We start from the raw sequence: 24,765 nt of genomic DNA, 5'->3' as shown, positions 1-24,765 counted from the left end.
ACAGTTGTGTAACATCAGAAACAGTGAAGGTACTCTGACAGAAGAGAGGGATGTTAGGAAGTATTACCTAATACATTTCTTCTTGAGAGAGTATATCAGAATGCATAAAAGACTAATGAATGTTCACATTGTTTAATCTGTTACACATTGCATATATGCATTAAACACATTTTACGGTTATAGTGGAGTAGTTTAAAGGGCATGGCTTAAATCGCCATTTGCTGGAAAAATATGGTAGGATCTTGCAGGTGCGATAGGATGGGATGACATTGAATGATACTGTGTAACAATAACTTAATGGCCTAAGCATCAGAAATTACACCTTTGAACTCGCTCTGTTCATATTACATGGCAATAAGCCACAGTAGCTTAAACCGAATTGGAGTAGGCTAGTGTGCAACAATGTGTGGAAAAGTTGATGCAACTGATGATACTATCACTACTATTACTAATAAACAAATTCAATAAACAAATTAGATGATTCAAAGTGACAAATTTAATCTTTGTAATTAAATAATGTCCACCCCTCTTCACTCACTAGCAGTGTAGATTGATGTTTTGTAAAGTGGTTTTGTGTGTCGGCTCAGTTTCAAATTTTTCTAATGCTGCAGCAACATTTTTCTTGTGACAAGATAGTCTTTATGTTAGGCTACATTTTATTCATTTCTAAAAAACCAACTTATTATATGCTAACAACAAAAACTTCTCATTATGAGAAGATAGGTTGGTAAGCCTACATTGCTGCGCTAGGAATTTAATTCAATCTCGTGATGATGAATTTGAACCTTTTTATATACAGTCTATGATTTGAACAAGCGCAACAATATTTTCAGTTTACTATAATCATCTCGAGGTGAGTTTAAGGTTGTAGTCACTGCTCTGTAAATTTCAACCGAGGACAAAATAGATCTATTTAGTTATCTTGGTGTAATGGCATCTCAACTTGTCATTATACAACCATGGATAACAACAAACTGAGCAGATTTCCTGTCACCGTGGCAGATTCGGACAGACTTCGCATTCGTCACCACTTCCAACTCACGCGAGATTGAGTTTCAGGAACTTCCACGTCAGTCTCCAGTGCTCCGAGTCTGTTCTCTGAAATCGTAACACTCGGACCCCGATTGCAATTGTTCACAACACATTTATCGGATCTTATTGCGACAACACGGGGATAAAACATGGTAAGAGACGTTTAAAATTGTTCCCAGCATGTTTTGTTTCCGTACACAGCATCCAATTCTCGTGGTTTACTTAAAAAGGACAGTGAAACTGTCAAATAATAATGCAGTCTTGTAGATAGCTTAGCGGCTAACTAGCTTGAATTAGCACGAGAGCTTGTAGCTAACTGCTATTAATTTAATTAACCATGACTGTATTTAAGCTTTATTTGTGCTTACAGTTGTCTTGAGATAGTTGTCTTATTAATTATAATAAGGTGCATAAGTTTAAGATTATTGGAATCATTGAAAGGTATTAGGCTCTATGTTAGCATGCTAACGGTTACTTTGCCTTTTCTACAGCTGCCCTACTATTCTGGGTCTTTACGTTTACGCTACAGATTTTTTGCCCAATCATTAAATGCCCATGTATTGTCATTCATATTGAGAGTTTGAATAGCGTAATGTGTGGAAAAGACTCTGATGTAATTTGTCTTTTCAGCCTCTGAGGCTGGACATCAAGCGGAGGCTGACAGCCAGGTCAGACCGAGTGAAGAGTGTGGACCTTCACCCAACTGAGCCATGGATGCTGGCCAGTCTGTACAACGGCAGTGTCTGTGTGTGGAACCACGAAACACAAGTATGATCACAAATCACTATGGGCTACCATACAAAGTTGCACTACACAATATGGAAAAAATTAATTTAATGCTGTAAATCTTAACTGAGTCCGCAATGTTCTTTCTTCCAGACGTTGGTTAAGACTTTTGAAGTATGTGACCTCCCTGTCAGAGCGTCTAAGTTTGTGGCAAGGAAGAACTGGGTCATCACTGGAGCGGTGAGTTGCATCCATTGTTCATGCTGGCACTACGACTCTTGAAAGCTGTCATCCATAACACAAGTCGTTTTACAAACTAGTAATATGAAGATGGTATGAACTCGGTGTGGTTTAAGTGTTGTGCGGGTATGTGCAGTGAAATCGTAAGAAGTGGTGTCATATCAATACTTATATTGTATAATTATATAATATTCTAGGAATTGCTATACAGTTTTCTCATTGTGTTTGACTGAAATAGCATATACCAACAGCTTATTAGGTTATGTTTTAGATATTTTATATATATTGTTCTTTACTGAATCAATTGTGTCGTAAGAAAATCTTCAAATATTTTCTCCCCATGCAGGATGACATGCAGATCCGTGTGTTCAACTACAACACCTTGGAGCGGGTCCACATGTTCGAGGCACACTCTGACTACATCCGTTGCATCGCTGTCCATCCAACTCAGCCCTACATCCTCACCAGCAGTGGTACGCTAGTAAACTCACGATATCTTGATTGGTAGCATACTAGTTTCTTAAAATTTCTTCACCACACAGTTCAGTTATGTCCTTAAATGCATGTGTATTTTTGTGTGCACACATGTATGAATGTATTTCTCTTTCTGTGCAGATGACATGTTGATCAAACTGTGGGACTGGGAGAAGAAGTGGTCGTGCAGCCAGGTGTTTGAGGGTCACACTCACTATGTCATGCAGATTGTAATCAACCCCAAGGATAACAACCAGTTTGCCAGTGCGTCCCTGGACAGGACGATTAAGGTAGAGACCCCTGGCTGTTACTGTTCTCACCTTTGCTGCTGCTAATCTTATATTTTCATTGGGTGAGTGCTGTGGGACACCCAGATCCTACTGCAGCTTCTGTAATATAGATTAGGCACACAAATATTTCTTAAATTGGGGTGGGGATGGCGCAAGAAGCATGCCTTTGGTGTGAGAGACCCAGGTTTGATTCCAACTGCGACACATCCACCAATGTGTCCCTGAGCAAAACACTTAACACCTACTTGCTCCAGAGGCATGCAACCTCTTACAAATGTAGGAATTGTAAGTGTAAGTCACTTTGGATAAAAAGCGTCAGCTAAATGAGGTAATGTTAATGTTACAAGTACATTTTGTGATTCTCTGTTATGTCTTCTGGGTTGTTTCAGGTTTGGCAGCTAGGCTCTTCGTCTCCCAATTTCACTTTGGAGGGCCACGAAAAAGGAGTCAATTGCATTGACTACTACAGCGGAGGGGACAAGCCCTACCTCATCTCTGGGGCTGATGACCGCCAAGTCAAGATTTGGGACTACCAGGTTAGAAAATGGTTCATTCACATCTTCATGGGAATGCTAAAAGATAGTCTTTTGTTACATTATGTTCAATAAAAAGTTAAACATTATGGCTTACTGAAAGAGTTGATAGCTGTAAAAGAATGTGTCTGCTGCGTCCTTCCTGTGAGCATCCTCTTGCTGTGTGTCGATATATATAAATGTTTCTACTGTCGTCTTCTATGTACTGTAGAACAAGACTTGTGTTCAGACTCTGGAGGGCCACGCCCAGAACGTCTCTTGTGTCAGCTTCCATCCAGAGCTGCCCATCATCATCACTGGATCAGAGGATGGTGAGCAGGAATCCCATTCATCTTCGCCCCTGTACAGAAACACCCCAGAATGCATCTCATCTCATCTCATGGCCTCATTGAACATTGCTTTACACAACGTTGTCCCCTCCCTCTGCAGGTACCGTGCGTATTTGGCACTCAAGCACTTACCGACTAGAGAGCACTCTGAACTATGGCATGGAGAGAGTGTGGTGTGTGTGTGGCCTAAGGGGCTCCAACAATGTGGCGCTGGGCTACGATGAAGGCAGCATTATTATAAAGGTGAGCGAAAGAATAAGTAGTTCTTAAAAAAGGTCTTAATCATAAACTCGAAACACTCACTATGAAAAGTGTCATTACCCAAAACTAAAATGTGTCTCTGCTCTGTCTCCCGCTGCTGTGTAGGTGGGTCGGGAGGAGCCAGCCATGTCCATGGACTCCAATGGAAAAATCATCTGGGCTAAACACAGTGAAGTACAGCAAGCCAACCTGAAGGCCATGGGTGACGCTGAGATCAAGGACGGAGAGAGACTGCCGTTGGCTGTCAAAGACATGGGCAGCTGTGAGATTTACCCCCAAACCATCCAGCACAACCCTAATGGAAGGTATGTGTACGCTCACGCCAGACCCTTTGACTGGTGATGATTTAGTTTTTTTTGAGAAACAGTAAAAAAAAACAAACGAGCAGAATACATGTTTGTTTTTGGTAGTGCTATTACGTTAAATTTACTGTAACATCTCGTGTCACTCATTTGTGCATTTCTGTGTGCACCAGGTTTGTTGTGGTGTGTGGAGATGGAGAGTATATCATCTATACTGCAATGGCTTTGAGAAACAAGAGCTTCGGCTCAGCGCAGGAATTTGTCTGGGCACATGACTCATCTGAGTAAGTATGCTGTTTGAAATAGAGGTTTTAATGTAAGTGAGATACGTCCCTGCTTTCTACCTCTGTGCCAGAGAGTTAACTGCTACACTCGTTGTTTTTAACAGATATGCCATCAGAGAAAGCAGCAGTCTCGTCAAAATCTTCAAAAATTTCAAAGAAAAGAAATCTTTTAAGCCTGACTTTGGAGCCGAAGGTAATGTGAACATGATGTATTGTAGACTTGTGATTTTGGAAGTGGATAGTTCCCACTATCTTCCTCACTGCATATATTCCTATTCTTCGCTCTAGGGATCTATGGAGGTTTCTTGCTTGGGGTGAGGTCAGTGAATGGCCTGGCTTTTTACGACTGGGAGAACACGGAGCTGATCCGCCGCATCGAGATCCAGCCCAAACATGTGAGATTGGCTTCATTTTTGTTTTAGGTCCTGGCCCCAGTATGGTATAAATGTAGATTCTGGCAATGTTTACCAAATTCTTTGGTTCTACACATTGGGATTTAAGTGTGTGTAATGAAGTAGCTACAAAGCAGTGCTTCTATATTTCGGTCTGTATGTAAATAATTTATTAAAGGCCTTACAGAGGCTGTTGTCCAGTAATTTTTTTTTGTCTCATTCTCTCCTTTACCCTTTTTTCATAATTTGTCCAGATCTTCTGGTCAGACTCTGGTGAACTGGTTTGCATTGCCACAGAGGAGTCCTTCTTCATTCTGCGTTATATGTCAGAGAAAGTAGCTGCTTCTCAAGAGAACAATGAAGGAGTAACAGAGGATGGTATTGAAGATGCCTTCGAGGTGGGTGTGAATGTGGATGCATAGACATCCCTTGTGCATTTTTTGTGTGCTAAAAATACTGTGTTCACACCCATAGAGTGCTATTCCATAACATAGCTTCAACTTAATGCTTTATATTTCGAACGGAGGAGTGTTTTCTTCATGTTAAAACTTTACCTTACTTATATCACCTTTATGTCCTTGTTTTTTATGTCCAGGTCCAGGGAGAGATCCAGGAGATTGTGAAGACTGGACTCTGGGTAGGAGACTGCTTCATCTACACCAGCTCTGTGAACAGACTGAACTACTATGTAGGAGGAGAGATCGTCACCATTGCTCACCTGGACAGGTACAAATACCAATGGTTTAGCTTGAATCTAAGTGGGTATATGGTATATTTAAGACTGTGAGCACTATGTATACCTTTCAAGCAACTTGAAATCTTATTGTTATTATAAGCATTCACTAGCATACAAAGTCTAGAAAAACCACAGCTAAGCTTTAAAAGTTTGTGATTACTGTGACGGATGCTGCATGCTGTATACTTACTGCCGTCTCCCTACAGGACCATGTACTTGCTGGGTTACATACCAAAAGATGACCGTCTGTACCTGGGAGACAAGGAGCTCAACATTGTCAGCTACTCCCTGCTGGTCTCTGTCCTGGAGTACCAGACTGCTGTAATGAGGAGGGACTTTGGAATGGCTGACAAGGTCCTACCCACAATTCCTAAAGAGCAGCGGACCAGGGTGGCTCATTTCCTGGAGAAACAGGTATGGCAATATAGTAGGACTTGCTTTCTTTCTTTGTTTTATTCAATTGCAGTTTGGTAGTTTAATTCGACTTCAAAGGCAGAAAAAATGTAGTATTTTTTGGTACCCAACTTGATAAAAGATTAAAACTGCGTCAAGTTGCTCTGTCATCAAGGATGTGCATTTTGTGTTTGGAGCATGCTGATGGGCTTTGTCTCTTCAGGGCTTCAAGCAGCAGGCCCTGGCTGTGTCCACAGACCCAGAACACAGGTTTGAGCTGGGGTTGCAGCTGGGTGAGTTGAAGATCGCCTACCAGCTGGCTGTGGAGGCAGAGGTAAGAGCATGCTGGCCGGCCTTTGAGGCAAACTCCATACCACATCACACTAATTTCCTTCCGCAAACATTGCCAGAGAATTCACAAAGGCTCACGGTACATTTCTAATATTTTAATATTCTAACCCCTGCAGTCAGAGCAGAAATGGAAGCAGTTAGCGGAGCTGGCTATCAGTAAGTGCCAATTCGGCTTGGCCCAGGAGTGCCTGCACCACGCCCAGGATTACGGTGGCCTACTCCTCCTTGCCACAGCCTCCGGTAACGCCACTATGGTGGGGAAGCTGGCCGAAGGGGCAGAGAGGGATGGCAAGAACAATGTGGCCTTCATGACGTACTTCCTGCAGGGGAAGTGAGTACCAGTATGACACTGAAAGGTGGTGACACTGGTGGAAAAATTAGGGAATGGATATGTATTGATTGAATAGAATATGGGGCGACCTGTGTAACTGTTCTGTATGTTGTCTTTTCTCCACAGACTGGATCAGTGTTTGGAGCTTCTGATCAGAACAAACAGATTACCTGAAGCTGCCTTCCTGGCTCGCACCTACCTGCCCAGTCAGGTGTCCCGTGTGGTCAGATTGTGGAGGGAAAACCTGGCTAAGGTCAACCAGAAGGTCAGTTCTGTTATTATATTATAGGATTGTTGTTAATTAGAAACGATATTGCTACAGCAAGGCATTTGTATAAAGACTAAGATTAACAAAGAACAATCAGCATCAATGTAGGTGGGGAAAAATCTTCCCACAACTCTGGGGGATTTGTACCGAAAGTATGCTTTTTGTCAGTTGTCGTTGAATCTGAATATTTCTTCTCGACCATGACACATTGTACTGAATTTTCACTGCAGGCGGCTGAGTCCCTAGCAGACCCCACAGAGTATGAGAATCTGTTCCCCGGACTGAAAGAGGCCTTTGCTGCTGAGCATTACCTCCGAGAGACCTGCTTGGGCACCACTAGGCCTGCCAAAGATTTTCCTCTAGTTACGGTGAGTTGAATGAATTTGAAAAATAAGGTAGTTGTGTTGTGTTCAGACAATAATCCCCTTTCCTGTATTTTTAACAAACTCCCAACATCTTTCAGCTTAATGAAGACAGGAATATTCTTGAGGAGGCTCAGGGTTATGAGCCCAAAGGAACCTTCATTCCTCTTGTCTCCAAGGTTTGTCTGCAGCATCCAACTTTTTCTGTTGAGCCAACTTTATCTAAGTATAATTTACAGCTAGTCACACATGACATGTTTTGTTTACCTGCACCTTCTGTAATCTCTAAAACAAATTTACAAAAGGAAAGAACCAGTGCTAAGTAATATGCAAACTTTATTTCACTCACTTTTTTGGCAGACACGGGATAGTGAGGAGTCAGTGTCAGCAGCTCCCGCTTCACAGCCTCAACCTGCTGCTCCTACAGCAGTGGAGGAAGAGGAGGAAATCCCTGAATTCTCAAAGTCACAAAAAGATAAGGTTGGGCCTGTCTTTTTTTCTTTCTATATCTTTTAATTATAGTGCTTGTTATCACCTTGAAAAAAATATACAATCAGATTCTTGTTGATCATATGGTTGCTGTTACTCAATCTGAATAAATTAAGTCCATCAAATATTGTTTATCAATTGTTTAAATGAGCTGCCATTTTGTATTCTTCTTGTGAAAACGAATTCTGCTTTGTGCGTGTCTTTATGTAGATTCTGGACGAGCTGGAAGTGGACCTGGACAACATGGAGCTGGATGACATCGACACTACAGATGTTAACCTGGACGATGACTTTCTAGATGATTGAGGACCCACCTGATCACTGTGCTCCACAGCACTCTTCAGAGCTTATTTAAAAGAGAGAAAGAGACCAAACCCCCTTTACCCATTTTTTTGTATTTGTACGTAAAATTATTATATTGTCATGTCCGACTTCTGGAGTGGCAGGGTTAAAGTACATGATGATGATGATGATGATAATATCAGTAAAGTTTTATTCTCTGAAGAAAAGTAGACAGATAATGTCTATTTCAGACTCTCCATTTTGTACACCATTCATTGATTGTGTGAGAAACTTTCACTAACTGTCCATCGAGTGATACCTTATATTTACTCTTTGCTTTATATTGTCTGTAATGGCAAATGAAAGTTCATTAAGTCCAATAAACTGCGGCTGCTGTACATATTCACATTGGCTTGAGAGTGTTCCATACTAGTCTCTAAAGCTGATGATACACGGGGCAACTTTTTGAGCAGTGTTTTGAACGGATAGCAGCGGGGCAGGTGGCGGAGTGGTGGGGGAAGGGGATTACGGTAGTAATTTTTACTCATTACCATTGATGGAAATGTTGCCCTGCACGATTGCTCTAAAAGTTGCTCCGTGTATCATCAGCTTAAAACACAAGAAGGGGGTGAACCATTAAATAGTCAGCTTGTGTAATTGATATTGCGCAAATTAAAATAAGCTTAAGTATACCGATGCAGATTTAATTACTAATAATGATGTGCCTGCGAATGGGGAAAATCAATCAGACACCAATGTCTTTGGCGGAAGAGACCTCAGCTCAGGTTGGGCGGAGCTAGGAGGTATTACAAGAGGACACCAAAATCCATATACTAGTACAAATGCTAGAGAAAAGTAAGTGAGATGTCTGTTCATGCTTACATAGATCTGAGAAGAGGTCATAATAACTGCATTCATGTGCTCCTCGGATGGTCCCATTTCCCGAGTTGTGAAGTCGTTCTTCCGACTTCGGTGTGTTCATGTGGTTTTAAGTTGGAATGTGAAAAAAACATGGATGCTACTACAAAGATGTGTTAGATTGTCAATTGTTATCCAAGTATGCTGGAACAGGGTGAAGCTTTCTATTACAAAGTGATTTTTGTCCCAAAGTTGCTACTGCACTACTACATTACCTGAAACTACTAAAATATTCCTTGCTAATAAATAACTTTCCTCATTAATCTAGGTCGCTATAAATGGACAGCAAACCTGCCAATACAACCTAATACCATATTACAAATGACACATACAAATGTACAAATGTATGTTGCAAATCTCTTCAACCGTTTCTAACCATCAACCATGTTGTCCTCCATGTTTCTACATAGATGATGTCAACAGCTCAGTTGTTCCGACTTCAGGGGGCGTTCACATAAATTTTCCCAGTTAGGAAATCATTTAAGTTAAACCACCTATGTGGGTGTACCAACTCGCTGTAAGTTTATTGGTTTAATTACTGCTTAAAATACAGGAGGACATTTACGCTTTGCTTGTCAGTTACTTCTAATGTGCTATTATTATAAGTAAATCTATGTATTGAGATTGATAAAATACTGAAGACACACCAAACCAAATCCTACAAGGAATAAACACGTTGATTTTTCCCAATGCATACTGAAATAGGCTGTAGCCTGCCTGTAACCTAATGACTTTTTCTCAGACATCACCACCAGGGCAACATTTCTATTTTCTAATGAGCAAATCCCTGAGCCATTAATACCCACATCATATAATTTTCTGTCCCTGATGTGGGCGGCCCCTCTGGTTGCAGGGGCCTAATGCCTGTGTGACCGCCTCTGTTTACTCAGGCACTGCAGCAGGAAAGCTGTCGCTCTCCTCCTCTCCTGTGGATGGCGCCCCTCCGAGACAGGCTTGGACGATTTTGTGCAGTTTCGTGTGCAACAAAGTACCGAGCTTGGCAGCTAGCGAGAAAAGAAAACCGACCCTTCAGAGATTGTGTATCTTCCCTTCTTTTCGGTTATTTGTAAGCCTTCAGCGGGATATTGGAAGTTTGGTAACGCGATTCTGTCTTCGGACGGTGTTGGGGCGCTTTGTGGAGGAACAAGGTGATTTGTGTGGATAGAAAGACAGGCGCAGCGTTAGCGAGCTGGCGTAGAAAAGAGAGAACCAGGACTACGCAGCGTGTCGGTCAGCCAGGGAGAGCCGGGAGGACCACGGCACAGCCGCCGCCATCGCCACGGGGAGTCGGGGCCCGAGAGGGAGCCTGCCAGGCCCTCGGCTTGATGCACCCTGCCTGCCTCGCCTTAGCCGCAGTCCGAGATGGGGGAGACCAAAATTATCTACCACCTCGACGACCAGGAGACACCATATCTGGTGAAACTGTCGGTCCCGGCGGACAAAGTCACTCTGGCAGACTTCAAAAATGTCCTCAAGAAACCAAATTACAAATTCTTCTTCAAATCTATGGACGATGACTTCGGGTAACTGTTAAAGGGTTTATTGTGTTTAACATGGGCTCGGCGTGTACACTCCTGGGTTTTCTCCATGTTTGTGCTGCTAGATTAACGTGAACTTAGTTGTTACCTCAGCCAGCTGGCTTGTCATCCGTTTTATCGTTACCTGGCTGTCGATCATTAGCTAGCTGCTTGCATTGCATTCCTTTGTTAGCTGCTAGCGACGAGCTCGCAGCGCTAGCAGGTCTGTTTAGCGTCCCGACCCCGTTTGTTTACATTGCTTGTGTGGCTAGCCTATGCGTCTTCTGCGTTGACTTTGTCTGACCAAGTTTGGTATTTGTCGGTTTCACGGACGCTAGCGAAAGTCCTCAATGACATTTGAAGGGGGTTTTTTTGTTTGTTTTTGTTTTTTTTAGATAAAGTGGGAACAGTGGTAGTTGACAACACTTTTAATAACCAGTTACTGACATTACTAATTGCTAATGTATGGTACCTTTCTGCTAACATGCTAATGTCAGAATCTAAAGGACCAGCTTCAGTTAGTCCGAGTCCTGCAGGCCCCTGCTGTTGTTGTCTATTAGCCCGAGGAATGTAGAGTTGAACACAGGAATGCCCTGTTCATCACTCTGGCAGCTTTATGAGCATGTCCTTTTGTGTTAAAACATAGCAGGAAAAGTAGACGTTTTATGGTCCTCCAGACAGTTTCCTCCGCAGAGTAAAATAAAGAGAAAATCTAAGTTACTTAAAAAAACACATTTCAGCCAGGTTTCCAAAGTTATTTTTGGCTAAACTCAAACTAGGGTGGGGCAACAAGTTCTAAACATTTGCAAGTGGGAAAGAAATGTCTTGAAGGGACACATAAAGATTCATGTTGTAAAGAAGGAAGGTGTATTCTTTAAATAAACCTTCACCAAGCTGTGGTATAGATTGAACAATTTGTCAGACTGGAACAGAGACCAGTGGCCAAATCTAGTCTCACTGACACTATTGCACAATTCCTTCTTCTTTGAAAGACATGGCTAATCTAGTCATCGCCAGTACTCTGAGACACTTGCTAAATGCATTCCTGATTTGTCTTCTGGACTGTGTGACAAGGTGCAGTTGAGGTGCCCTCTGATATCTGATTCTTGCAAGCGTTCAGTCTGTTGAAGATTGATTGACTGAAAAGGTTTGAATTGGTTAAAAAGAACTTGGTTTAAACAGGATTTTTTTTACATGCCTGTTGTTAATTTTAGGGCCAAGAGCTTTCATTTTAGCAGCCTTTTAAGTATAGACAGGCTCTTAGGATTTCTTGTAAATTATGCCTGAACAAATGTATTTTAATCGGGCCCTTTTTTGACTGATTTTCCACGTATGTGCTGGTAGCCTCTGACATGCATTGATGTTAGCAGTCACCGCTAATATTCTGGGGTTTAGTTTAACAGTGCTAATCTGTAACATCATGCATGTTATGCCAAATGTTCCTAATCTACATTCAGTTAGATTGTAAATGCACTGTAGCATGCAGAAATGTTGTTCTTATCCTTTTTTGGGTTCCTTAAATATGTTGTTTCCTAACCTTGGTGATATATTACCATCTAGTTAGTGCTGATATTGTATTTCCATAGCATCAGTTTTATCTTTGCAGAAAGATTTAGCGAATAAATTTGTATTGCTGACCTGCTGTCATTACACATATAATCTGCACTGACATTTTCTGTAGGCAGTATTATATATCTCTGGCTGGCTGCTAGTGTGTAATAATAGATAAGTAAGTGCACTTTTAAATCAGCATTGGTTGTCCCAGTTGTCATTGTCTGTCCTGGCTGATGGAAGTATTACCCACCTCCATTGCGTCTAAATGCAGCTCTGTGTTTTATTGCCCTGAGAGTGCTTTTGGGTTGTTAAAGGTTTACTGAAACAGAGCTTTGTTCTCTTTACAGGGTGGTAAAGGAGGAAATATCTGACGACAATGCTAAGCTGCCCTGTTTTAATGGACGTGTGGTGTCATGGGTAAGTTTAAAATACATCCTGGAGTAATTTTCTGATGTTGTATGTTTGTCTGTGTTCACTATATTTGTGTAGTTAAGTGGCTGTGTGGCATCTGGGTGCGTGCATGTATAACAATGATTCCCATCTGTTGACCAGTGACTACGACCATAGTCCGTCTCTAGGGAGAGGTCCTGTGCATCTGCGTGATAATATCATTATCACATAATGATCCTAGGAGCAGCAGACGCATGCAAACGCCCTGCTCCTTTTTCTATGCTCTTTTGATTTTAAGCACTTTTTAAGATAATAAGCTGCAGTGGTATTTTCATGTCCTTACATGTGCCACCACACACAACACATACATCTTGTATACTTACATGTAATATCTCAATTAGAGGCTCTGAGCAATTATTCTCCCGTGTCCACAACACAAGAGACATCTGGTGCTGATTCACAGTCTCCCTTCCTCTCTTCTCCACATCGAAATTAGGTTAAGAGCAAGTGAAATCACAGGATAGGAGGAAAATACCCCATAACAAAGAACCTCACTGCATGTCATGTAACAAGAAGATTGAATCTCACAGGATGGGCAGAATAAAGTTGAGAGAAAGAGCATTTTGTGTCTTGATGCAAAAGGCTGATGCATTTGGTTAATTTAGCACAGTGTGGTTATAATTATAGCTTCTTCTTTTTTTTTGAGATTCATCAACACAGCGTTATCACTGGGTGTGCGCGTGCGTGTAATCCAGCGTGCTTGGTCTGATGTGTCTCTGTGTTGTGGTCATTTTAATTAGACTATGTGAAGGTTTGATCGGCCATGGTTCAAAGCTAAGTGTGTGTGTGTGAGAGAGAGAATGTTTGTTATGTCTCCCGGGGGGGGGTTGTTGTTTAAATGTTCCATGTACAATGAAATGTTATCGCTGTTACAGTATGTCCATATGTTTGTCTCCACCGTTCATCTGTTGTTTTTCAATGACCTGATATATTGTTCTCTGGGGTCCGAGGGCCTGGCTCGCTATCATCACATCAGATCCCATCATCACAACAGACCAGCACCCTCAATCTGGCTTGTTGTACTCCATTGTCAGCTGACTATCTATCTATATATCATATTATTTATTATTTTATCTTAGTGCACATGCTGTAAATATACTTCTCCCCTTTCTGCACGCCAAAGTAGCCGCCCTGTAAAACTAAATTAATAGAAAATGTAGTTGAACCAGGGTCTGCCCACTGGACTCTAGTTCAAACAGCTGTTTCTATTCTGTTAAACAACAGATACGGTATACTTGTTGAAAAGGTGCTGAATTATAATCATAAATAGTCATGCGATGACCTAAACATCAAGCACAATTTAGCTTCTTAACCAGCCGTGGACTGCTTATAGTGGTGATGGTTTCACGCTGATCTCATGTTAGCCTTTAAACTTGTTTTTGCATGCATATCATAAAAGTATATGCTTCATCTCTAATATGGACAACATCCAAGATGCTGCTAAACTCAAGATCCATGGCAGAATGGAGAAAAATAAAAACATCTTGAGTGAGCGGGAGTAATGTTGACTGGAATGTGCTGAAAGTACAAGGGGAAACCCCCCCAGATGGAAATGTAAACAGCCTAATTTTCTAAGGTTACAATTCACCAGTCCATAATTCCCCCTGAAAACACAGTCATGGTCCATTGGATCACACTTGGGTAACTTAGGCAACACTGCCCGATAGACAAGTCTTTTCACGTGCTCTTTCTTTCACAACCCTTTGAATCCACACCTACTTTGTGAATTTTTGCTCTATCAGAAGGAGATTAGTAGAAACTAGTTGATTTTGACATTTAATCTGCCATTGTAGTCCCTAACAGTCCCTAAATGCTACCAAGCCTTTATACAGAGGCAGTAAAACAGGATGTACCTTCCAGCCCTTCAGTGTGGTGTAGTATAAACACAGTAGTGCTCTGACGTGGATCTGCTGCCCACTTGTTCAGTGTCTTTCACTGTATTCTTCCCTCTGAAGTGTTTGTCTCCTCCCTCTCACTGACCCGATTCTCTGTCTGTTGATAGTTGGTCTCTGGAGACGGGGCCCACACAGATGCAGGCTCAGTGGCAGATAGTTTGGAGGCTGCACCCCCTTTGGAGAGGACCGGGGGCATCGGAGACTCAAGACCACCTTCTTATCAGTCAGTATATTCCCGGAAAGACTTTGTGGCGTATTTCTTTTAGTGTGCCGAAGGGAAGTTTGTGTGTAATGCGTGACTATGGGTGTGTGTGAAAGAGAGAGATGCCATGCGTATTTGTGTTTGGCTCTGTGCTTGTGTCTTGAATGAGTCCTTCTGTGTTTCCCAATAACCACAGTAACAGAGAAAACCGCTAAATGGATGGAAAGTCACCTTGTGACTGCCCAGGAGGAAACAAAATTTACCTTTTTTAATTTACCCATGGATCATTAGATTATCTTCATTCTTGGAATAGTCATTTAGAGCACTAATTTCAATACTCCCAATTTCTATATTTTTAGTTCTTTAAAATATTTCTTTAAAGATAGTTACTATAGTCATTGCTTAGTTTTCACATTTGTAAGTGCCATCTGGTTCATCTGCAAAGAAGTGAAGTGAAGAAGATAGAATAGTAATAGAAATGCCAAAGTCAACCAACACAATTGCAGTTCCTACCAGATATTAAACTAGTGAAACCTCAGCTACACTGAGCCAGAGAAGACTTTATACTCAACACAGTTTGTAATGTGATTATAACAAGAAGCATTTATTATGAACATTTGTTTTAGTGGCTATTAAATGAACTTAACTGCCTGGGTAATGATGCAGTGTAATTGTATCTGAATATATTGTCTTTTTAATGCAAACTCCTGTACACCGTCTCTCTCTGAAGTGGGAAAGCAGCCAGTGGTCGGGACAGTTTGGACAATGACACAGAGACCGGCTCCATGGTGTCGCAAAGGAGAGAGAGGGAGCGGCCGCGACGGAAACACGCTAACGACCACGGTCAGAAAGATGTTTGCTACGTAGTGCTTTCGTTGATGACTGTGTATCAATTTTATTTCTGTAATTTTCCCAGCTCACCAGTGTCATTTATATAGTGGGTAAAAAGTGTTTTCCATTCATGTCGATGTTCGCCTTGCCACAATGAGCCGCCCAAACTGACACAAATGAAAAGCTGAACCTGTGGTATATACACAGTGGCATTAAAGGTGCACGACTCCAGCTTGCTGCTCTCACGGATCCTATGAACTGTAAGCATGTGAGGGTTGTGCAGAGGCTAGATACCTGTGGTTTGAGTAACCACAGGAGGATGTTGCCGAAAAGCTGAAAAAGAATAAAATGTTGGAGCTCTGGGGTCGTGAAGATGTGTGGATATTTATGAATATACTACAGTGATTGTGGGCTTAAAAAGTGTTGCTACAATGTGAAGATCGTTAACTTCCATGTATTCATTCCATAACGATCCAAAAGGAACAAGCATGGTTTGAAGAAAGTTGTTTTTGAAAACTGTGACAATGTTAGAAGAGAAGAGCCTGACTTCTGACAGAATGACCATAAATGAGATATATTGTAGTAGTCTTTTTCTGAGCGTTTACATTTTTGTTAACGAAACCTCTATATTTCCACGTGGCTCTTGTGTGCATGTGTGATCCTGATTGTAATGCTGTCCCACTGCAGGTGGAAGGCAGAACGGCTACTCATCGCGTGCTGTGGGACGCGGGGGCCCCGAGTACGACAGCTGCTCGTCCTTCATGAGCAGCGAGCTGGAGTCTACTTCTTGCTTTGATTCAGAGGATGATGACGCAACCAGCAGGTCAGATGTTCTGTGTAGCTGTTCGGCTTGTTGTTCATAAGTGCAGTTCCCACTGAGAGCAGGCATTTTGAATGAGTAATGCATCTGGAACTAAACTTTTTTCTCCAGAGATGAGCATAATCTAGTTGTCTGGTGGTTTTTATGGTTACCTCCAGGAGTCGTACAAATATCTGCAGCCCACTTTAGAGACTCTACTGTTCTCAGTCTTCAGGCATCTCCCCAGTGTTTTTTCCTGTTGTTGCAACTCCTAATAGATCTGTATAAAAGCTTAATCCATATATGAGTTTCTATCCACCACAGGAAGAAGCCTCAACAAAATTTCGGGATATTTTTTTTAACTGTTGATTTGTTAGGTCATATCTTCAAAATGAAGTGAGTTGAATTCTGTTTTAGAAACAGTTAAAGCTCGTCCTGACTCATTGCAGGCATCACTTCTATTGTGAAAACAGTGTTAAAATGGGCTTCTTATTATGTAGGTAACAGTAGGGTTTTAATTTTAGACAAGTTACATGGGAAAAATATGTTGATTCACATCATGATCTGTCATGGTTTTTAAACTGAATTCAGGTATGTTTTTTCTGATGACGAATTAATTTGTATGGTATAACTTATTTTGCTAAGTAATTGTGTAGGAATAAATATTTGGTTATAAGCTCATATATTACAGTCGAGTGTGTGTGTGTGTGTATAGTGTGAAAATATAAGGTTTAAATATAAGGCTTTTGTCGTATTCAGATTCAGCAGCTCTACTGAGCAGAGCTCCTCACGTCTAATGAGACGACACCGGCGTCGTCGACGGAAACCCAAGGCCTCCAATATGGACAGGGTGAGACCACATACACTTTGGACATACAGGACTGTAAATCAGACCCAGACTTCTCTATTAAAATTTTGTTCCAGTATGTGACTCTCGATTACCTTCTCGTATCTCTTGTCTTTCTTCCCTATTTTCATCATTCTTCCTCCAGTCGTCGTCGTTCAGCAGCATCACAGACTCCACCATGTCTCTGAACATCATCACTGTCACTCTCAACATGGGTAAGTGCCTTGGACATGAGGAAGCTGCTCACAGAATGCAGTTAGATGTGTTGGGATTTATAGTCTGCTTCGTTTTTTTTGTCACACTCTGAGCCTAAGTTTAAAAAATCCTTTCACGCAGCAAATGTAACTATAATTAGTTGCATATTGATGCAGGTTGTGATAAACATTTCTCTCTTTACTTAATTCACTGCTGCTTCACGTCACTCATGAATACACGTCATCTGTTCCTCTCCCCTTCACAGAGAAGTACAACTTCTTGGGCATCAGCATTGTGGGTCAGAGTAATGAGAGGGGAGATGGAGGAATCTACATCGGCTCCATCATGAAGGGAGGAGCTGTGGCTGCAGATGGACGCATAGAGCCTGGGGACATGCTGTTGCAGGTGTGTGTGTGTGTGTGTGTGTGTGTGTGTGTGTGTGTGTGTGTGTGTGTGTGTGTAAGACAAAAGAGAGAGACTAAGAGTGCATACCTGAGACTTGAGTTTGTGTTTAGCTCCAGCGCCTGCAGTGAAGTGAAAGTACTCAGTAATGTGAGACAAATTGTGTTTTTTATTCAGATGGCTGTGTAAAGCATAAAAATATGACATCACTTGGATAACATCACAGTTAATGCCCGTGGCAGTATATCATTACAGTGTTTTAAGATTTAGCAATCTATTCCTCTTTTCCCATTCTTCTCATTCCCACATGTAAACTCAATCACATGATAATATACTGTTTAATTGTCATGTTGTATGGCAAGATGTGTCTGTCAGCTGTGTTTGGCTCTAATGATCATTTTCCGTTTTCATTATTTGTTGAAAACCCACTTCCCAATTTTAACATGATACGCCGTGTTGAACACTGCCGGTCCCACCAGTGGGTTTGTGTAGTGGGATGTATTGGAATAGCTTTAACTATGTGAAAGTTTTATACCACCATATATAGCAATTTAGGGTTCGGTCCATTCTTCAGTGTCGTAATTTTTTTTCTACAAATATGTTTATGATTTGCTTTTGTTTCTTTTTTTATCCCTTTAGGTCAACGACATAAACTTTGAGAACATGAGCAATGACGATGCAGTTCGAGTACTAAGGGACATAGTGCACAAACCAGGGTAAGCAGCAAACTGGCAAATATTAATATATACAAGCATATTCTTCAACAGCAATAAATATAAATATTCTTCCATAAAACACAGGTGCAAAACAAGGACATAGCTAAACTGTAGTAAAGTTGAAGATGAGAATATTCCTTTTGTATGTGTTTATTATTAGCCCCATTACTCTGACTGTGGCCAAGTGCTGGGACCCAAACCCTCGGAGCTGCTTCGCTCTACCCAGGAGTGAGTATTCCTTTTTTAGCTTTTCATTTCAGTAGAATAAATAACTGGAAATACATGCAGAGCCATCAGTTTTGATAATCATTTCTCTGGCTTGAATAAGATCACCAGCCCTAACTGCATATCGTACATTTAATACAACAGGTGAGCCAATCCGGCCCATTGACCCAGGGGCGTGGGTTTCCCACACGGCGGCTATGACTGGGGTATACCCTGCATATGGCATGAGCCCTTCAATGAGCACCGTCACCTCCACCAGCTCCTCCATCAGCAGCTCTATCCCTGAGACTGAACGTGAGTCACCCCCGTCAAGGCACTTTTATTCAAAAACTTTCACCAGACCTTCAGGAGGAACTCTGTTTTTTTTTGTTTTTTTTCAAGCTGGACCCTATTTTCATTTTACAGAGAGAGACCTTTTTTTAAAGAGTAAGATCATCTCTGTTTAACCAGAAACAGCCGTTGTATCACTCTGTTCAAAGCAACCAGACTCCCTTGACAAAAACAGACATTTTTAACTTACACTTTTAGTCACAGTTCTCCATTCACTTTTCACTTTCCTCCACTCCCTACACAGATTTTTTGTTTGTTTTGTTTTTGTTTACTATGTTTTCTGTGTCTTCGTGGTTACAGACTTATTACAGCACTTAATAGATACATTTGACTGTTCACACAATTATTATGAGGCTTCACATTTTCCAGGATTGTTGATGTTTGAGGATTTCACTTTCTTGAACACTCAGCTCTCATTTTGAAGCCCTCATCCTCCAACCTCCAAAATGCAGGAATATCTGTATCTTCTTCAGACGTTGTTAGTAAATCTTGGTGCTAAGTGTGGCCCTGCCCTCTCCACTACATTCCTGCGACTACTCTCTGTTCCAGCTTTTACTGTGTTCAGACTCACCGCTTCCATCTGCTCAATAACTCTTGTCAAAACTAAGCCATAACTCGCAGCTTTCATCTTCCCTGTAATCTTTGGAAGGACACTGTCTCTCTTTCTGAAGAAGAATCTTTCCCCTCTCAACACAGTTCCTTAACAAACTTGATATAATACAGATTATATAGATTTTCCCTTTCAGACAGACCATAAACCGTCCTGATCACATGCTTTAAAAGCCTAGGCCAACTGTATAGTTGCGGAGTTATTTCAAGTGCACCTACAGTGACTTTTAAAAGGAATGAAAAAATGTCTGCCATCTAAAATAACAGTTCAGTTGGTGTCTTAAAATCAGGGCAAGGACTTCTTTCTACACTCACTGTGTAGTACTAGTGTTGAACAATCACACAGGGAGAGGTCTGTCATGGACAACAGCTAGCACAACAAAGGGAAGTGTACATGGGTATTTTCAACCTGTGAGGTTGGTGTGTTTGTGAATGCTGAAAGCATTTAAACTCGTATACTAAATATGCTTTAAATTGTCCTGTTCGGGGATTTATAGATGTATTCATTCATTTACTTATGCTTGTTAACAAGTTATTGAAAACTGAAAACTAAATATCTTCAGAATATCAAACTGTCACATGGACAATACTCCCAGAAGAAGCTGTTCACATCTGTTTTTCTGAGGATGATTGGTCACAATGCCTTCCAGGAAACTAAATAAATCACTGACTGAACTGGAGGTAAATTAAAGATGTTGAGGGGAAGTGTAAACACCAAAGTGTGAATTACATCACATTATGAAAACATCTTATCTTGGAATGTAATGAAATAAATAGTGTTCTAGGGAGGACATTTAATTCATCATGAACAAGCTTTTGTTGGGGTTTTGTCAAGACCATCTTAGTTGTAGTCCAATTCGAACAAAGACCCAGCCTAATACAGTCTGATTCATGATCAAGACCGAACAGGGTCAGTTACAGTCCAGACCACAGGAAACCAACTGTTATTTGAGGCAAATTCCAAAACAGACCAACAGTTTTAGGGTTGTGTAGATACGGTATCGGCACTCAGCTGTGCTTTAATTAAATTTGTAGGTTGATATTTGTGTGAGATTAATATAATGGCTTTGTCCTTAAAACAGGTTCAGTGGTGTTAAATGTAAAAAATCTCTAAACAGATTTGAGACCGATCATACCCAAACAATCAACTCTTGACATGAGCCCCTGCGGTAACATGTCCTCTGATCTTTCCCAGGATTTGATGACTTCCACCTCTCCATCCACAGCGAGATGGCAACAGTCGCGAAGGCCATGGCCTGCCCAGAGTCGGGTCTAGAGGTGCGGGACAGAATGTGGCTCAAGATAACCATCGCTAACGCTTTTATTGGTATGTCTGTCAAAGCAGCGGGCACAGCCCAGCATTTATTTTCTTCATCAGTATGCACATCTGTCTTTACTCTTCATTTGCTCAGTTCAGTTTGGAGACTGCGCTCAGTGCTTCAGTGATGTGGCTGAAGTGATGCCTTAAAGCCTCAATTCAAAATGTTATTTGGTTAAATCGAACAACTTCGTTTCCAATTTTCATTGTGAGAAATGAATAAAAATCATCCCAGTAATCCATTAATATAGCTTTCCTTTATTGCTCCAAGTTGCACATCATAGCAGTAGTGTAGCAGTAGTGTGCAACTTTGTTCCATCTAATAAAATTTAATTTGGGTTTGTTGCTGAAAAAAACGGTTCTCTAAACATTAAAATCAGCTTTGGACAGATAAATATTCATTTATTGCATAAATATTCATTATTTAAATCCCTGCCTTCTATATTATGGTATATCATGAAATAGTTACTGAAACTGTAAAATTCACAACATGTCCAGTACCTGAAATGTGTGTGTCTTTGCGTCCTCAGGTTCTGATGTGGTGGACTGGCTCTTCCATCATGTGGAAGGGTTCTCAGATCGCAGAGAAGCCCGTAAATACGCCAGCAACCTGCTGAAGGCCGGCTACATCCGACACACCGTCAACAAGATCACCTTCTCCGAACAGTGTTACTATATCTTTGGAGACCTCTGTGGCAGTAAGTGGCAGCTCTTTGGTTAGCTGCGATCGGCATTGAGTGTTAGCAGACAAAGCAAGTGTTGCAGACAAAGTGTCGTGGTTGAGGTGTTACTGTAGAAGTCTAAATCTCTTTTTTTCCCCATATCTCCTCACACTCAGACATGACCCACCTGTCTCTCCATGACCATGATGGGTCCAGTGGTGGTGCCTCAGATCAAGACACTCTCCCTCCTCTGCCCCATCCCGGGGCAGCCCCCTGGCCCATGACCCTGCCCTACCAGTTCCCCATTCCACACCCATACGAACTGCCACAGCCCTTCCATGGTGGACCAGGCGCCGGCAGTGCAGGAAGCCAGCACAGTGGTGAGTGCAGTAAAAACATACTGTATGTGATCATCACCACTATATTCAACACGTACTGAAGAACAATTGGCTGGGTGCCATGTTAATATTGTAATACTCCATCCAAAATGTTATCTTATTATCTTTTATTACAATTCAACCCCTGTCTGTGTAGAGTTTGTTGTTTGTCCCTTAACAAAGCAGCAGTGAACTTGAATTGATAATAATCAAAATGTCAGTAGAAACTTCTTCAATGGCTGCAGATTGCTTTTCTTCTTTATTCATCTGTATGCTGCAAACACTATGTTGCACACTACGTTGCAATCACTGTAATGTCATTGTAACTGACATGAGTGAATGCTAGCTACAACAGCATTTCTTGTGAAGCAGCAAACTATAAGCCCAAATCTCTGTCTGTCAAGCCTACAGATTTGCGCTGCAGTGTCACTTTACATAGAGGGATTTAAAGGAATACAGTTTAGCTCTGTCAAGAGTGAAAAATATTTCTCCAAAGCTGCGTTATTTACAAGTTTTATTTTGTGTATTTAACGTGTAGAAATAGAAAACCAGACATTGTGGTTTTAGGAGCAGTTTGCTTACGCAATGGGGATATTTACTTGCCAACAACAGCTGGGCCCACTGACTGCACAAAACATCTCAGACATCCTGTCTTCATTTTGTGGTTGCAAACCACCATTGAATGTACTGAAGATTTTACCAGGTTATAAGATACAACATGAGTTTTATGGAAGCTCCCCCTGGCCTCCAGAGTTGGTGCTAAGCTAGTCTCAGGTCTATCTATCTAAAAGGCGCAGAGAGACAAAATGTAACTTTTCATCTATCTGTGGGTTTGATGGCAACAAGCGTGCTTCTAAAAATGTCACAGTGTTCCTTTTAACCATAGGAGCTGTGAAGGTTTTTAAATTCATCAGACTGAAGAACTTGCCTCAAAAGCATGCGGGCTGTTTGTGGTAATAAAATGAAAACATGCAATTGCCTTCAGTAATGGCTGAGCTGTTTGGCCTGCAAAATGCATTGAATGCTCCGTGACCATGTCTGCATTAGTCATGCAGCTCTCCTGAGAGTCTCCCACAAACTGGGTCAGTGCTGCCTGCGTCAGTTCACTGGCACCCAGATGGGAGTGAGTGGCTCATATAGGTCACTACTTAGATTAAGATATTACACTTGGATATTAATGATTGTCTCTTTTACTCTTGTCTACAGGAAGCAGTGGTTCTAACTGCAGTAAGAATGAGGGTCGGAAGTCTGGCGGCAGTGGCAGCGAAACGGAGATCAGGAGCCACCGAGCTCCAAGCGAGCGCTCGGTGGCTCCCCCTAGCGAGCGAAGCATCCGTAGCTCTGTCAGCCACCGCAGTGCCAATTCCCACTCAATAGCCTATGGTCCTGGCCTTGTCTATGGCCCCCCTGGCCTGCCCCCCCAGCCCCCACATCTGTCTACAGCTGCCCCTGGCGCCCCTCCAGGCAGAGAGCTCGTCTCTGTGCCCCCGGAGCTCACTGCCTCGCGCCAGTCTCTGCGCATGGCGGTGGGCAACGCTGGGGAGTTCTTTGTTGATGTAATGTAACGCAGATTTCGTAGGCCGGCAAACAAAGTAGCAGATTGGGCTTTTTCGCGTCACTGTAATGCTGAGAAGGACAGCATGACAGGACAGGAGGGAGGGAAGATTGCAAAAGCTGGAATGCCGAAATGGAACCAACCTTGTTGTGTATGCTGAGAGAAAATGTTCCTCCTCTCTTGTGCTTTTCTTCCTAGTAGTAGTGGCCATACTTTCTTCAGTGAAGAAACCCCCTCGCTCAAGATGGAACCAAAGCGCCTCTCTCAGTTTCCGCTCCTCGGTGGGGAAGGGTTTGCGTAAGGACAAAAGAGCAAGAGTGGGAGGGAGGCAGAGGAAACGGACAGCTGGGGACGATGACTCAGCGCTTTTCTACTTGGGTGTTTTTCATTTGTTCTTCTCTTCACTCTTCCCTCCTCTCTGCCTTCCTTATCTAACAAACTCCCCCTCCCGTTCACGTCAAACTGAGAGAAAGAAGCCTCTTCCCTCCTTCTGTTCTTTCAGTTCCCTGACCTCTAACAAGAAAAAAGAATAAACCCTAAAAGCTGAAATGAACACTAACTGTTAACCATATCCAGACTTTTTAAATGTTTGCTTGACTTAAGAAAGAAGGAAATGGAAATGTGTATGTAGTGCAAGAGAATCGCAGTCCTTCTTACTGTAAGAATGCATTTGTTTTATTATATATACGTAGTTGGTCACAACGATTTTTCAACGCTAAACATGAGCATAAACCTTCAAGAGTCAATTTTACACTACACAACCGCATTTGCAGACTCTGTTGTGATAATGTATAGTGGAAAAAAACATTTCTTACCATATCTTTCACACTACTCTTTTATCAAGGAAAAAAACGTCTTTTTATTTATAAATATAGTTTTATGACTTAACTCTGCTGCTTTGTGTTATGTTTTTATTTGAGTGGATGTGCATATGTTTGTGAAGCAGAAATGTCCATGGTACCTGAGGTCATATTTGCATTTAAAGGGAATGGATTCCATGACCAGGAATGCGAAGGTTAGGCACAGGTGGGTGGGTGTGCGCGCGCGCAAGAGCTCTGCCTGTGTACATTTAGATTAGCCTCGGAACTGTATGACCCTATGCAAAATGTTCCCTGTGGTTAGAGGGAGGAAAACTCCTGTAGAGAGGCGATTTGAGTCAACTTGGACCAAAAAAAGAGTCAGATGGAGTCCGCAGGACAGAAAATAAAATAAGACCACCCACATAATTTTAAAGTACAAACATTCCTATCTTTCCTCAGGGAAATAAGTTCTCTTGCTCTCATTTACT

At 41.8% G+C, this 24,765-nt stretch overlaps 2 protein-coding genes across 2 annotated transcripts; both read left to right on the top strand.

The window, feature by feature from the left end:
* The first annotated feature begins 1,034 nt into the window (after window positions 1-1,034).
* Window positions 1,035-8,481, top strand: copb2 (COPI coat complex subunit beta 2). Its single transcript, XM_038718240.1, has 22 exons — window positions 1,035-1,184; window positions 1,663-1,800; window positions 1,912-1,998; window positions 2,345-2,471; window positions 2,614-2,762; window positions 3,152-3,298; window positions 3,507-3,606; window positions 3,725-3,867; window positions 3,991-4,190; window positions 4,361-4,471; window positions 4,576-4,664; window positions 4,760-4,866; window positions 5,118-5,261; window positions 5,459-5,589; window positions 5,806-6,013; window positions 6,216-6,326; window positions 6,460-6,674; window positions 6,801-6,939; window positions 7,173-7,310; window positions 7,406-7,483; window positions 7,665-7,784; window positions 8,004-8,481. The coding sequence occupies exons 1-22, from the start codon at window positions 1,182-1,184 to the stop codon at window positions 8,097-8,099; spliced, it is 2,781 nt and encodes a 926-aa protein (XP_038574168.1). The 5' UTR covers window positions 1,035-1,181; the 3' UTR covers window positions 8,100-8,481.
* A 1,458-nt stretch (window positions 8,482-9,939) lies between these two features.
* LOC119902209 (segment polarity protein dishevelled homolog DVL-3-like) lies at window positions 9,940-24,370 on the top strand. The gene is made up of 15 exons (XM_038718233.1): window positions 9,940-10,516; window positions 12,412-12,481; window positions 14,517-14,632; window positions 15,342-15,454; window positions 16,130-16,265; window positions 17,001-17,091; window positions 17,234-17,303; window positions 17,549-17,688; window positions 18,325-18,401; window positions 18,562-18,629; window positions 18,771-18,920; window positions 20,761-20,892; window positions 21,414-21,581; window positions 21,722-21,925; window positions 23,129-24,370. The coding sequence occupies exons 1-15, from the start codon at window positions 10,356-10,358 to the stop codon at window positions 23,485-23,487; spliced, it is 2,055 nt and encodes a 684-aa protein (XP_038574161.1). The 5' UTR covers window positions 9,940-10,355; the 3' UTR covers window positions 23,488-24,370.
* Window positions 24,371-24,765: the final 395 nt, after the last annotated feature.

This window comes from Micropterus salmoides, unplaced genomic scaffold, assembly GCF_014851395.1.
Source record: "Micropterus salmoides isolate LMB-PRFRI ecotype aquatic unplaced genomic scaffold, ASM1485139v1 Ms_hic_scaffold_14, whole genome shotgun sequence".
NCBI classification, from domain to species: Eukaryota; Metazoa; Chordata; class Actinopteri; order Centrarchiformes; family Centrarchidae; genus Micropterus; species Micropterus salmoides.
Note: the sequence above shows the minus strand (reverse complement) of the source record. Positions and strands in the feature narration are given on the sequence as shown.